The 15435-nt window shown below is 50.4% G+C and overlaps 1 protein-coding gene across 1 annotated transcript in view; it reads left to right on the top strand.

Annotated features, from left to right (window-relative positions):
• Positions 1 to 15435, top strand: part of ADCY6 (adenylate cyclase 6) — a 294110-nt gene that overhangs the window by 263707 nt on the left and 14968 nt on the right. Inside the window, exons 20-22 of the mRNA XM_075336923.1 lie at positions 10260 to 10523; positions 12789 to 12993; positions 13393 to 13517. Coding sequence (XP_075193038.1) covers positions 10260 to 10523; positions 12789 to 12993; positions 13393 to 13517 — 594 coding nt within the window. The remainder of the gene's footprint in view (positions 1 to 10259; positions 10524 to 12788; positions 12994 to 13392; positions 13518 to 15435) is intronic.

The raw sequence follows: 15435 nt of genomic DNA, 5'->3' as shown, positions 1-15435 counted from the left end.
CTCCCTCTCTCGCCCTCTTCCTCCCTCTCTCGCCCTCTTCCTCCCTCTCTCGCCCTCTTCCTCCCTCTCTCGCCCTCTTCCGCCCTCTCTCGCCCTCTTCCTCCCTCTCTCGCCCTCTTCCTCCCTCTCTCGCCCTCTTCCTCCCTCTCTTGCCCTCTTCCTCCCTCTCTCGCCCTCTTCCTCCCTCTCTCGCCCTCTTCCTCCCTCTCTCGCCCTCCCCCTCCCTCTCTCGCCCCCTCCCTCTCTCGCGCCCTCCCTCTCTCGCGCCCTCCCTCTCTCCCCCTCCCTCTCTCCCCTTCCCCCTCCCTCTCTCCCCTTCCCCCTCCCTCTCTCCCCCTCCCCCTCCCTCTCTCCCCCTCCCCCTCCCTCTATCCCCCTCCCCCTCCCTCTATCCCCCTCCCCCTCCCTCTATCCCCCTCCCCCTCCCTCTCTCCCCCTCCCTCTCTCGCCCTCTTCCTCCCTCTCTCGCCCTCTTCCTCCCTCTCTCGCCCTCTTCCTCCCTCTCTCGCCCTCTTCCTCCCTCTCTCGCCCTCTTCCTCCCTCTCTCGCCCTCTTCCTCCCTCTCTCGCCCTCTTCCTCCCTCTCTCGCCCTCTTCCTCCCTCTCTCGCCCTCTTCCTCCCTCTCTCGCCCTCTTCCTCCCTCTCTCGCCCTCTTCCTCCCTCTCTCGCCCTCTTCCTCCCTCTTGCCCTCTTCCTCCCTCTCTCGCCCTCTTCCTCCCTCTCTCGCCCTCTTCCTCCCTCTCTCGCCCTCCCCCTCCCTCTCTCGCCCTCCCTCTCTCGCCCTCCCTCTCTCGCCCTCCCTCTCTCGCCCTCCCTCTCTCGCCCTCCCTCTCTCGCCCTCCCTCTCTCCCCCTCCCCCTCCCTCTCTCGCCCTCTCTCTCTCGCCCTCGCCCTCCCTCTCTCGCCCTCCCTCTCTCCCCCTCCCTCTCTCCCCCTCCCCCTCCATCTCTCGCCCTCCCTCACTCGCCCTCCCTCTCTCTCCCTCCCTCTCTCCCCCTCCCTCTCCCCCTCCCTCTCCCCCCTCCCCCTCCCTCTCCCTCTCTCCCCCTCCCTCTCTCCCCCTCCCTCTCTCCCCCTCCCTCTCTCCCCCTCCCTCTCTCGCCCTCCCTCTCTCGCCCTCCCTCTCTCGCCCTCCCTCTCTCGCCCTCCCTCTCTCGCCCTCCCTCTCTCCCCCTCCCTCTCTCCCCCTCCCTCTCTCGCCCTCCCTCTCTCCCCCTCCCTCTCTCCCCCTCCCTCTCTCGCCCTCCCTCTCTCGCCCTCCCTCTCTCCCCCTCCCTCTCTCGCCCTCCCTCTCTCCCCCTCCCTCTCTCGCCCTCCCTCTCTCGCCCTCCCTCTCTCCCCCTCCCTCTCTCCCCCTCCCCCTCCCTCTCCCCCCCTCCCTCTCTCCCCCTCCCTCTCTCCCCCTCCCTCTCTCCCCCTCCCTTTCCCCCTCCCCCTCCCTCTCTCGCCCTCCCTCTCTCGCCCTCCCTCTCTCCCCCTCCCTCTCCCCCTCCCCCTCCCTCTCTCCCCCTCCCCCTCCCTCTCTCCCCCTCCCTCTCCCCCCCTCCCCCTCCCCCCCTCCCCCTCCCTCTCTCCCCCTCCCTCTCCCCCTCCCCCTCTCCCCCTCCCTCTCTCGCCCTCCCTCTCTCTCCCTCCCTCTCTCCCCCTCCCCCTCCCTCTCTCGCCCTCCCCCTCCCTCTCTCGCCCTCCCTCTCTCCCCCCTCCCTCTCTCCCCCTCCCCCTCCCTCTCTCCCCCTCCCCCTCCCTCTCTCGCCCTCCCCCTCCCTCTCTCGCCCTCCCCCTCCCTCTCTCGCCCTCTTCCTACCTCTCGCCCTCCCCCTCCCTCTCTCGCCCTCCCCCTCCCTCTCTCGCCCTCCCCCTCCCTCTCTCGCCCTCCCTCTCTCCCCCTCCCCCTCCCTCTCTCCCCCTCCCTCTCTCCCCCTCCCCCTCCCTCTCTCCCCCTCCCTCTCTCCTCCCCCTCCCTCTCTCGCCCTCCCTCACTCGCCCTCCCTCTCTCCCCCTCCCTCTCTCGCCCTCCCTCTCTCCCCCTCCCTCTCTCTCCCCCCTCCCTCTCTCTCCCCCTCCCTCTCTCCCCCCCTCCCTCTCTCCCCCTCCCTCTCTCCCCCCTCCCCCTCCCTCTCTCCCCCTCCCCCTCCCTCTCTCCCCCTCCCCCTCCCTCTCTCCCCCTCCCTCTCTCCCCCTCCCTCTCTCCCTCTCTCGCCCTCCCTCTCTCGCCCTCCCTCTCTCGCCCTCCTCTCTCCCCCTCCCTCTCTCCCCCTCCCTCTCTCCCCTCCCTCTCTCCCCCTCCCTCTCTCTCCCTCTCTCTCCCCCTCCCTCTCTCTCCCCCTCCCTCTCTCTCCCCCTCCCTCTCTCCCCCTCCCTCTCTCTCCCCCTCCCTCTCTCTCCCCCTCTCCCCCCTCCCTCTCTCTCCCCCTCCCTCTCCCCTCCCCCTCCCTCTCTCGCCCTCCCTCTCTCGCCCTCCCTCTCTCCCCCTCCTCTCTCCCCCTCCCCCTCCCTCTCTCCCCTCCCTCTCCCCCCCTCCCTCTCCCCCCCTCCCCCTCCCCCCCTCCCTCTCTCCCCCTCCCTCTCTCCCCCTCCCCCTCCCTCTCTCCCCCTCCCCCTCCCCCCCCTCCCTCTCTCCCCCTCCCTCTCTCCCCCTCCCCCTCCCTCTCTCCCATCCCCCTCCCCCCCCCTCCCTCTCTCCCCCTCCCTCTCTCCCCCTCCCCCTCCCTCTCTCCCCCTCCCTCTCCCCCTCCCCCTCCCTCTCTCGCCCTCCCTCTCTCGCCCTCCCTCTCTCGCCCTCCCTCTCTCGCCCTCCCTCTCTCGCCCTCCCCCTCCCTCTCTCGCCCTCTCCTACCTCTCGCCCTCTTCCTCCCTCTCTCGCCCTCCCCCTCCCTCTCTCGCCCTCCCCCTCCCTCTCTCGCCCTCCCCCTCCCTCTCTCGCCCTCCCCCTCCCTCTCTCGCCCTCCCTCTCTCCCCCTCCCCCTCCCTCTCTCGCCCTCCCCCTCCCTCTCTCGCCCTCCCCCTCCCTCTCTCGCCCTCCCCCTCCCTCTCTCGCCCTCCCCCTCCCTCTCTCGCCCTCCCTCTCTCCCCCTCCCCTCCCTCTCTCGCCCTCCCTCTCTCCCCCTCCCCCTCCCTCTCTCCCCCTCCCTCTCTCCCCCTCCCTCTCTCCCCCTCCCTCTCTCTCCCCCCTCCCTCTCTCTCCCCCTCCCTCTCTCTCCCCCTCCCTCTCTCTCCCCCTCCCTCTCTCTCCCCCTCCCTCTTCTCCCCCTCCCTCTCTCTCCCCCTCCCTCTCTCTCCCCTCCCTCTCTCTCCCCCTCCCTCTCTCCCCCTCCCTCTCTCCCCCTCCCCCTCCCTTCTCTCCCCCTCCCCCTCCCTCTCTCGCCCTCCCTCTCTCCCCCTCCCTCTCTCGCCCTCCCTCTCCCCCTCCCCCTCCCTCTCTCGCCCTCACCCTCCCTCTCTCGCCCTCCCCCTCCCTCTCTCGCCCTCCCCCTCCCTCCCCCTCCCTCTCTCGCCCTCCCTCTCTCGCCCTCCCCCTCCCTCTCTTGCCCTCCCCCTCCCTCTCTCGCCCTCCCTCTCTCGCCCCTCCCCCTCCCTCTCTCGCCCTCCCTCTCTCGCCCTCCCCCTCCCTCTCTCGCCCTCGCCTCCCTCTCTCGCCCTCCCTCTCTCGCCCTCGCCCTCCCTCTCTCCCCCTCCCCTCTCTCGCCCTCCCCCTCCCTCTCTCGCCCTCCCCCTCCCTCTCTCGCCCTCCCCCTCCCTCTCTCGCCCTCCCCCTCCCTCTCTCTCCCCCTCCCTCTCTCTCCCCCTCCCCTCTCTCTCCCCCTCCCTCTCTCTCCCCCTCCCTCTCTCTCCCCCTCCCTCTCTCTCCCCCTCCCTCTCTCTCCCCCTCCCTCTCTCTCCCCCTCCCTCTCTCTCCCCCTCCCTCTCTCTCCCCCTCCCTCTCTCCCCCCCTCCCTCTCCCCCCCTCCCTCTCTCCCCCTCCCTCTCTCCCCCTCCCCCTCCCTTCTCTCCCCCTCCCCCTCCCTCTCTCGCCCTCCCTCTCTCCCCCTCCCTCTCTCGCCCTCCCTCTCCCCCTCCCCCTCCCTCTCTCGCCCTCACCCTCCCTCTCTCGCCCTCCCCCTCCCTCTCTCGCCCTCCCCCTCCCTCTCTCGCCCTCCCCCTCCCTCTCTCGCCCTCCCCCTCCCTCTCTCGCCCTCCCCCTCCCTCTCTCGCCCTCCCCCTCCCTCTCTCGCCCTCCCTCTCTCGCCCTCCCCCTCCCTCTCTCGCCCTCCCCCTCCCTCTCTCGCCCTCCCTCTCTCGCCCTCCCCCTCCCTCTCTCGCCCTCCCTCTCTCGCCCTCGCCCTCCCTCTCTCGCCCTCCCCCTCCCTCTCTCGCCCTCCCCCTCCCTCTCTCGCCCTCCCCCTCCCTCTCTCGCCCTCCCCCTCCCTCTCTCGCCCTCCCTCTCCCCCTCCCCCTCCCCCTCCCCCTCCCTCTCTCGCCCTCCCCCTCCCTCTCTCGCCCTCCCCCTCCCTCTCTCGCCCTCCCCCTCCCTCTCTCTCCCTCCCTCTCTCGCTCTCCCCCTCCCTCTCTCCCCCTCCCTCTCTCCCCCTCCCTCTCTCCCCCTCCCTCTCTCCCCCTCCCTCTCTCCCCCTCCCTCTCTCCCCCTCCCCCTCCCTCTGTCGCCCTCCCCCTCCCTCTGTCGCCCTCCCCCTCCCTCTCTCGCCCTCCCTCTCTCCCCCTCCCCCTCCCTCTCTCGCCCTCCCTCTCTCCCACTCCCCCTCCCTCTCTCGCCCTCCCTCTCTCCCACTCCCCCTCCCTCTCTCTCCTCTCTCTCTCTCCTCCGCCTGAGAGCGGCGTACGCTCGTAACCAAGGTAAATATCGGGTAACCAAGCAAAGCGCTTTTTAGTTACCCGATGTTTACCTTGGTTACGTGTGCAGGGAGCCGGCTCCTAGCAGCTGCGGGCTCGTAACCAAGGTAAATATCGGGTTCATGATGCATGCTAAAAAAAAAGTGTGAAAGCAGCCTTACAAAAAAAGTATATCTGGAATGTAAATATTCCGAAGACCCCTCAGGCTTGCCTCTTCCCTTATGTCAACTCGCACGAAGGTGGGGAAGAAAGGAGGCAGGGAACCCCCCTCATAGTCCACACAGTACTGCTGGCGACAAAGAAATGCATACTCAGACATTGGTTAGAGAAACAAACGACAGGGGTATCAGAAGTAGTGTAGCTACTAAAAAGATTTATTTTTGATAAAATTGAGATGGAGAAACATAAAAAAAGAACATAGAGAAATTCTTCAAAAAAAAAAAATATGGAGAATGCTTATTGAATGTAGTTTTACTCAATCGGAAATTACTTGTTTAGGAGAGGTGTTTCAAAATACAACTTGGTATAGTATTGAAGACCTGAGAGGAAAGTTGCAAGTTACTTAGAGGGAACAAGATTTGTAGGGAAGTTACACAGTTTCAGATTATGGAAAAATAATATTGATCAAAAATGTAGCAATAAAAGCAATGATGGGGAGGTTTTGTAGTACAAGAATGTGGACAAACGACCAAAATTTACTATGTAAGTAAGAATGCATGTACATATCCTTTATCATCAAATAGTTTATTGTAAAAAAAAAAAAAAAATGCACTGTTGGTGTACCCCTTAAGACTGGAGTTGGGGAGCACTGATTTAAGGCATCACAACGATGCCAGATTGATAATGAGCTAGTGAGTCTAAATTAATTTATTTTAACCCTTACAATGCTGAATGAAAACTATATTATTAAAACTAGAACTACTGGACTCGTGACACCTATATAGAAATACATGGTGCAAAGTAGTCAAAATGACTACCTCAGTAGTTCTAGTGTTAAAGGGGATTTTTCATTAAATTTTTCATGTTGAACTGGACACACAAAGTAATGGCTGCAGAGCAGAATAAAACATTTAGCTCTTTGTTGTGGCGCTATTAGGAATAGAGCTGGGCGGACTTGCAGAAAACCGTGACTCGCAGGTCACTATTATCTTTTATTTAAAACCCAGTTCCGATCCGGAATCCTGTCCCCGTATAAGTCTATGGGGATCAAAAACCGGAGATTAAAAATGTTGATAAAAGGGATAGGGAAATAGGAGCACGTGCTCTCACCCATGCTATGTCATGGCGCAAGTTGCTTCCAGGTCGCGCATTCACTTCTGCAGTAGCCTTCTTTGACTAAACACTGCTTTCCCCGTCCACAGATGCCTGTGATTGGTTGCAGTCAGCCGTTCCCCCCCCCCACAGTGTCTCAGCTGACTGCTTCCATTCAGCTCGTCTATATCATAGGCCGGGGTCACACTGTCGTATAGCATTAGATACGAGCGCATCGGATGCAATATGCTAATGACCCTCGGCTCAGGTTCTGCTGCAAGCGTGGTCAGAGTGTCATGTGACTGACCCGATCCTGCGATCGGGGCACATCTGTGGAGAAGGAGGGGTTAATCCCCCCCCATCTCCTCCATTGTCAACCTGTGCATATATCGCTCTGCACTTGAATAACATCCAAGTGCAGTCCAATGTTTCTCTCGCACCAATAGACTTGTATAGGAGACTCGTAGACAGGACACTGTGTGTTACATTTGTGTGTGACTCGTGCAAGTATTGAGTCACATCACCCGGCACAGCCTGCCGCTCTCTGGACAGGAGCATGCATCTGCATGTATTTCTATGCAACTGCACGCTTGTGTCCGGAGAATGGCAGGCTGGGTGATGCGACTTAATACTCCTGCGAGTCACACGTAAGTGTAACACTGGCCAAAATCACAGCATGCTGCGATTTATTTATTTTTTTCCTCAGTCCGATTAGGGCTGAGGGAAAACTCTCACAGATGTGAATTGCAGCATTGTCTTACATAGGGCCGAGTGTACTCGTGCGAGTCACATGTCAGTATGACTCTACCCATACAGTAAAAATAAATAAATTAAAAAATTGGTGCAGGGTTCCCCCACATTATGATACTAGCACAGATAAAGTTATGGCCACAGGCTATAGTCCCAGCCCTGCACTTATGTTGACTGCGTATCAAAATAAGAGAAACCGCATGCGGCTTTTTTTTTTTTTTTTTTTTTTTTTTTTTTTAAATTAACTTTTTTAAAAAAAAGCAGCATGTGGTTCTCTCAATTTTGATACCCAGACAAGATAAAGCCCAACATCTGGGGCTTGGCATTCTTAGACTGTGGATGGGTACGATTATTGGCCACCACCCTAGCCTAAAAAAATAGCGACCTGCAGCTGTCCAGGATTGTCGCATCCATTAGATGTGACAAGCCTGGCTCATTACCCGGCTTTTCTTGAATGCCCTGGTGCGGTGGCAATCGGGGTAATAAGGGGTTAATAACAGCCCACAGCTGTCACTAAGCCTTAGGTTAGTGATGGCAGGCGTCTGAGACACCCCCTCATCACTAATCTGTAAGTGAAAGGAAATAAACACCAAAAAATCCTATTTTTTTGGAATAAAATACTAAAAGCACCCTCTTTCACCACTTAATTAACTCCCTAAACACCCTGCAGGTCCAACGTAATATGTTTGCTCCATGGAGAGAATGAATGAGCCGTGGTGAGCGATGACTGATTTGCAGTCAGATGCAGTCACACAGACTGGGGGCGCGTCTGACTGCAACCAATCACAGAGGCCAGGGTGGGCATGGAAAGCCGTGCTGAGTGCATATGGATGAGCAATAATAAGCATACAGCCGTGCAGAACCAGCATACAACCGCGTGGGAGCAGTTTACAGCTGTAACGGTGGGTGCCTCGGTAAGTATGAAGCTCTTAACTGTAGGGGTTATGTTGACCCCGAATTGTATGTTTTATGTAATGTATAAAATCTTTAATAAAAACATTTTGGTTAAAAAAAAAAGTATGAAGCTCTTGCTTCATTCTTATTTTCTTTATTTATACTTTCATCTTTTTTAGCTTCTCAAGTGCTGGATCCGAATCAAATAGCTGAAATCCCGTGCCCGGCACCCGGGAAACTTTGAAACCACACGGATCCGGACTTTTACAGTCTGGGTCCACCCAGCTCTAATTAGGAATCAAAGTATTCAGCACCTAATGAGTTCATTTTTTTTTCTTTCAAGTCCAATTGGGTGTTATCAGAGAGATTTCACTGGGGACATGTTTTTCTTCCTCTTTCTGACCAATCGTAAGCAGGCAGGAAGACACTGGGAAAAGAATAACATGCCCCCACAATAGCTTAGAGCAGGCTCAGTGTGAGACATGATGACAAACTGCTCTTCTCACTGCAGAGTTATGACGTGCTGGAGCACAGCAGATCAGAGCGTGATTAACAGCTCTCATCTCCAGCAGTCAGTGTGTGGGGAGGGGTGTGGGAAGTTTAAGTCAAGTGGGCATTTTCAGAGAGCTTTCACTGCAGACATGTACTTCTCCCTCTTTCTTGTGCTGAAAAATCATAAGCCGCAACAAACTGCGCAAAGAAGGACTTGCCACCACAGTAGCTTAGAAAAGCTCATCTGACTTTGAGGGGACTGCTACTAGAAGTGTTTGTAATGATTAGCAACTTTTGCAGCACTGCCTCTTCCCCCACACTTGTAAAGGGAATCCACTGCACTCAAGACTGAATCTTCTGATGCAATTAAAGTTTTTTATTGAAAATATTATATACAATATACGTCCAAATGTGACAAATTTAAATCAGACGAATATACAATATTTTTAACATTTTCACCAGTTCCCTGGTCTTAGTCATATATTCACTAGAAAAAGGAATAAATATATAATGTATAGTACATATTGATATACACAATTATAGAGCCTATTAATTACAATAACACACCAGTACAATATATATCCTGTTCATACAAAGCAACTGTGTATTTATCTATACAAATAATTCTATTGCAAAGGGTATTATTAGATCATGTAAAAAAACAATCTCTCTAAAGAGCAAATATATATCTCTAAATATGGATAATATAACATAATATCCAGAATGCCTGAGATGAGAAACCATATGATGACATATTATTCCTTATAATATTATATGAACAATAAAGGATCCATAATGTGCACCGGCTATAATAAAAGGAAAAATGAAAAAGAGGAAATGGCTAGCACCAAAATTCACAGGAATAAAAACTTTTCCTTTATTTCTTCATATTGAAAATAGTGCAAATATAAAAAAAAATGACATTCCCTTACATGTTTCAGACCACACAGGTCCTTAGTCATAGGCCTAACATGGTCTCCCCCCCAACCCTCACACTGACTGCTGGAGTTGAGCGCTTTTAATCACTCAGGTCTGCTGTGCTCCAGCACGGGTCATATCTCTGCAATAAAGGGGGCAGATTGTGTTATTTTGTCTCACACTAGCCTGCTCGAAGCTATTGTAGGGGCATGCTCTTTGATTTTTTTTTTCCCCAGTGTGGTGTTGCTAGCTTATGAATGGTCAGCATCAGAAAGAGGAAGAATTACTCGCCCCCCAGTGAAATCTCTCTGATAACAAAATAGCTCATTAGGGGCTGAATACTTTGATTACTAATATCTCCAGAATGAATAGGTTGAACATTGTATTCTGCTCTGCAGCCGCTACTACATTGTGTGTGCAGTTCAGCATGAAACATTTGGTGAAAAGTCCTCTTTAAATGTCAAATGTCTGTAAACGCGTGACCATTCATCATGACTAATACAGAGCCATGAGACATGAAAGTATCTAGTTTAAGCATATCATATAATAAGTTTGATATATCTATTTTTAAATCTGTTTTCTGGTGGTTTTTGTGGTTTTTTTTATAAAGTGGGCACAAAGTAGGGAATAATATAAAATAAAGAAATAAGCATTACTAGCACCTTGAATCATCCAGCGCTTGCAGCAGGTAGTGAAAATGATGACATTCAGTTAAAAACAATTGTTTAAAAGAACTGAGAGTCCTCAGTGGTTGATACTTGACATTCAGTTAATCAATCAGCCAGTCGCTGGCCTCAGCGAGCACGTACCCAACATGCAGTCAGTTTATTGATGAGAAGGACCGCTTCCCTACTGGTACCAAAGGGTAACACCAAAGAGGGAGCAGCAGGGGATTTATTGGTAAGTAATGAGTAATGCTAACTTAGTTTGAGAGAAGCCACACATCACTAGTACCTAATATTGGCTGTGTTGCAATAGGACAGATCTTGGCTCAGTAAATATGTAGGGCACTACTTACTATTCAATCTGAGATGCATGTTATTGTGATGAGAATATCCATATTCCCAATTTAAACCGAAGTATGATATGTACGAGATCTTAATTGACTGATTTTTATGTCCATCTAGGCAACTGGAGAAAAGGAGGACATGGAAGAGCTGCAAGCATACAACAGGCGTCTCCTACACAATATTCTTCCTAAAGACGTTGCCGCTCATTTTCTGGCCCGGGAACATAGGAATGATGAACTGTACTATCAATCCTGTGAATGTGTGGCTGTAATGTTTGCATCGATCAGTAATTTCTCAGAATTCTACGTTGAACTAGAGGCCAATAATGAAGGAGTCGAGTGTCTGCGTCTTCTCAATGAGATTATTGCTGATTTTGATGAGGTGATGACAAATATTATATGTAATATTTTTATAAAAAATGAACACTTATCCCGGCCCTTGTCTAATATTTAATGTTCCTCCCATGGAAAGTACATGGTCTTCACTGATGTAGTCAATGTACAGTTTATTTTACACAATTCTAGTCTGTTTAGTAATATTACCAAACATTCTTGGAAAACCACTAAAGACCAGACTGTTTTTTTCTGGTATACCAAAATATATGCCAGACCAATATGATTTACAAATTCACCCCTTCAGTTTATCTAATTATAACAAAGTGATGCTCTGATTAGCAATGTTCAGAAGGAGATCCAGCTTTACAAAGTCTTCTTTATTTGGTGAATAATAAAGTGAAAACTATAGGCAAAATATATAAGTAGTAAGCATTCTTCCTTCTCTATGCATTTCGAGTGTCATGATGGCAAGCATCTATTATTGATGCACTCTGATTACCAATGCCCAACACTGTCCCCATCCTCCCAGTAATGGACATCAAATGATCATTAATGCCCAATATTGTCCCTATCCTCCCAGTGATGGGCGCCAAATGATCATTAATGCCCAATACGGTCACAATCCTCCCAGTGATGGGCACCAAATGATCACTGATGACTAATATTGTCACTATTTTCCCAGTGATGGGAACCAAATAATTATGAATACCAAATAGTGTCCCTATGCTACCAGTGATGGTCACCAAATGATTACAAATGGTGAATACTGTCCCTATCCTACTAGTGATAGGCACCAAATATTTACTAATACTAAATACTGTTCCTATCCTATCAGTGATTGGCACCAAATGATTATCAATGCCTAATATTGGCCCTGTCCTTCCAGTGATGAATACCACTCGGTTATCAATGCCTAATGATGCTCTGTCCTCCCAGTGATGAGTACCAATTGATTAACAATGCCCAATACTGTCCCTGTTCTCCCAGGTGATGGCACCAATTTTGTTCAATAAGAAAATAATCACTTCTATGTGCAGAAATTAGGTACCTATTTTTATGCACCCAAGTAAAACAAGGCTGAATTTATTTTAAAGGCTAATCCATGAAAAAAGTTTTTAAAACTTTCACCTACATTCACAAAAAAAGCAGTCTCTTTTTGCTTACCAGAAAAGTCCACTGTCCCTAAGTGAAGGATCCTAAAAGGTATAACGATGTGTACATGATTGTTTCACTTCCGATTTAATCTTTGCTGTTATTTTGACAGCCTGTCAGAATAAAAGCATTCACTTGAAGATGTAGTAACACACATACAAATGTATGTGTGCTATAAATGATTTTCTGATTGGCATGTTCCATAGGCTTGAAGCTGCTTTTGATTGATTTTTTTACTCCTACCAAAAATTGACATTCGAGGTCCTGGGGATTGTTAATTAGATCACATGGGCGATTGACTGCTGTTCTGTAGTCTTCCACATGGTCACATCTCGTAGAGGAGAGAAATGAGTGTTGCATTCAGTCAGGTTTTGTTACTCCCTGTGCATTTTTCTTTTAAATTGCAAGTCTAACTATTCACATATATGTATATTTGAAGCTAAATTGCATTGATTTAATTTAACTGATTTAAAGAGTACATTATATTTTGCAAGGTCAATGCCTAGTCATGGTTTTTAGCATGGGTAGGTGTTGGATGGAGAAGTACTTTGCATGTTGGTATTCAACATGTTCAAGCCTTTGTTTTCAGGAGATTATATTTCTCAGAGTTATTCCCCTCATCCCATTGAAAACGCATGTACCTTCAGCTGAGCAAGCATCTGTATAGGAGAATTGAGAAGAATAAGCAAAAAGAAAAAATTTCTCCAGCTGCTTGGTGGATAAGATAAAAGGAGTGACGTTTATTAAAGCCCTATTAAAAAAGCCATAGGGGTAAAGAATTGGGAAGAATGCACCAACAGTTATGGATGGTGTATGATAACCTTTATAGTGAATGCACAGCTATTATGTGAGGATATAAATAGCCTGGTCAGATGGAAATCATCCTCTCTTCTCTTCATTAAAATGAATGGCCAGAGCTACATGTTGGCAAAACCCCTTGAACGTCCAACATGAGTGTTCTACTGCTGTAAATTCTGGTGGAGATCATTTGGAAGGTTGGGAGATTCTTCCAATGTATAATCATTGTTCTTTTAAGATAAATTGGTAACAGCATATTGATGAAAGAATTAGATTTTACTTTTCTGTGTTAAGAAGCTCAGGACGAGAAAATATCCAGATAAATGTCTAGATTTTGGTAACCTTTGAACCTCTTCAACAGATCATAAGTGAAGAAAAGTTCAAGCAGTTAGAGAAAATCAAAACTATTGGCAGCACATACATGGCGGCCTCGGGGCTCAACGATACGACCTACGACAAGGAGGGCAAATCGCACATTACCGCCTTGGCCGACTACGCGATGAAGCTGATGGAGCAGATGAAGTATATCAATGAGCACTCCTTCAATAACTTCCAGATGAAGATTGGTGGGTATTACAATATCGGAGGACTTTTTTTTTTTTTAATATATATATCAATGTAATGTCTTCCATTTTTCTTCCCTTGACTTCCTTAAATACAACTTTCGTTCACCTATCTTAGGAATACAAGGAATAATTTGTTTCCATAATGAAAAGTATATGTTTACAACTGCTGAGTTGTCTTCATAATGGTCATTGATATAAATAATTGTGTTCCAACACATGCCAAGTTACATCATTATCAAGGTGGCATTAATATTGCAGTATGTAATGAAAGTTATGTTTCATGTAACTTTCTGCCACGTTAACATCCTGTGAGACAACATTATATTGGATGAAAGGAGGTTGGTGGTTAATTTTCATTAAACAGCTCGATCTCAATAATTTTTTGTTTTTCTTCTGCAGGACTTAACATTGGTCCTGTGGTTGCTGGTGTTATTGGAGCTCGTAAACCCCAATATGATATTTGGGGAAACACTGTGAATGTAGCAAGTCGAATGGACAGCACTGGAGTACCAGACCGCATACAGGTTAGTATTTTTATTATAGACTTCTTTTGAGGCTCTCGATGAACATTGAATTGACTATTGCCAACACTCATCCATGTAGAGGATACGCTATCTGCTTCCACAGTCATTGATGTCAATATGTAACTACACTTCCTATATAGGTTTATAGACTATATAGAGGAGGAATAACATCTGTGGCCATTCTTAAACTGGATCAATGAATACAGATTGTGACACACTACACATTCACAGCAATAAAACAGTCAGATGAATTTCTAAGAGCTAATGAATATAAAAAGGGGGTTTTCCACACGGGCTGATAGTCCGCTACTTCCTTTGGTCCAAAAGTGGAGTCACATACCGTAGTTATAATTGTATTCACAGAATACCCAAAGCAAGTGCTACAGTGTAAATAAATTTGCAAATTTCCTCCTCAGAGTGGAAGAGTACTTGAACTCAAGTGGCACCTACTAAAAGTAGCAATCATCCTAAAAGTCAATATTGACCCGTAAAGGAGCTTTGCCACATGACTTAAGCCCCCGTCACATTTAACAACTTACCAGCGTTCCCGAAAACGATGCGACCTGATAAGGATTGCTGGTAAGTTTCAGGGAGGTCGCTGGTGAGATGTCACACAGTCAGACATTACCAACGACGCAGTAGCGATCAGCGACCTGTATGGGAGGTTGTTGGTAGGTGTCAAAAACAGCGATGCGTCCTACCCAGCAGGACATCGCTTTGAAGAAAATAAACCAGAACAGTGTGTAACGATCAGCGATTTCACAGCAGGGGCCAGGTCGCTGCTTAGTGTCACACATAACAAGATCGCTGGTGAGACCCCTATTACGTCACAAAACCTGTGACTCTGCAGCGATCTCACTAGCGATCTCGTTATGAGAGAAGTATCCCTTAGAGATTTTGGGCTGGATCTTATCTTATTTGCAGATAAGAGTTGGGGGTGTTGCCATTCTTACTGCAAAGCAAGAGATTTGATTTGGCTGTATGAGAGGCCTTTAGCGCCTAAGGGGTATCAGTCACAAGGATATTTTGCAGGCATCAACAACTTTCATGGCGGTGTCAGGATATGTGAAAACTACAGATTCTGGCACTCTGCCTGCTATCTTCCTTAAGGTCTGTGATCAGTGCAGGGAGACACAGCCATCGACTCACAGGCTTAGGCAGGCTTGCAAGAGTTGTGGTGTTAACCCTTGTTGTCTTTTTGTTGCTACCTTCCTGCTCTTGCTTTTCTCTTTAGTCTGAGTTTGCAGTGTGTCTGAGTTTTTGTTTTCCCTTGACTGTCTTAATCTGTGTCATCACACTCCTGCCCTTTCATTCCCTGGGGGGGTAACAGATTAGGTCCAGTCAGGAGAATAGCCAGGCAGTGGACTCTGGCATCTCCACTATTAGGGGTAAGCCTGAGGTTGGGTCTCCTAGCGTGAGTGACAGCATAGGAGCCCCCTGTCCCTCACTATCCTGCAGTCACATTGTGACCGTAACATCTCTTGTTAAAGGGAACCTGTCATCAGGAATTTGGCTTTCAACCTAAACGTTTCCCCCTCTGCAGCTCCTGGGCTGCATTCTAGGAAGGTTTCTGTACTTTTTGTGCCCCTTTTTAAACCAAAATAAACACTTTATAAACTTGTACCTTTCTGTTTGAAAATCTTGTTAATTTTCCATGGGGGCGGGCCGTGTGGCGTCCGTTGCTGTAGCTTACGCCGTCCCCCATGCTCCAAATCATGCCTCATAACGCCGCCCACTGCGCCGAGGTCCCGTGCACGCCGGGACACCTAGTGACGTGGTCGCATGCACGAGAGTATGGGCGGCGCTGTGAATGCATCGCAAGTGCGCGCCCATACTCTCGTGCCCGCCCTTTCCCCCACTGCCTCCAGCGTTCTGCGCCGGCCCGACGTCACCTCCTTCCCATCGTACCCTGCAGCAG

Source organism: Anomaloglossus baeobatrachus, chromosome 2 (assembly GCF_048569485.1).
Source record: "Anomaloglossus baeobatrachus isolate aAnoBae1 chromosome 2, aAnoBae1.hap1, whole genome shotgun sequence".
NCBI classification, from domain to species: domain Eukaryota; kingdom Metazoa; phylum Chordata; class Amphibia; order Anura; family Aromobatidae; genus Anomaloglossus; species Anomaloglossus baeobatrachus.
Note: the sequence above shows the minus strand (reverse complement) of the source record. Positions and strands in the feature narration are given on the sequence as shown.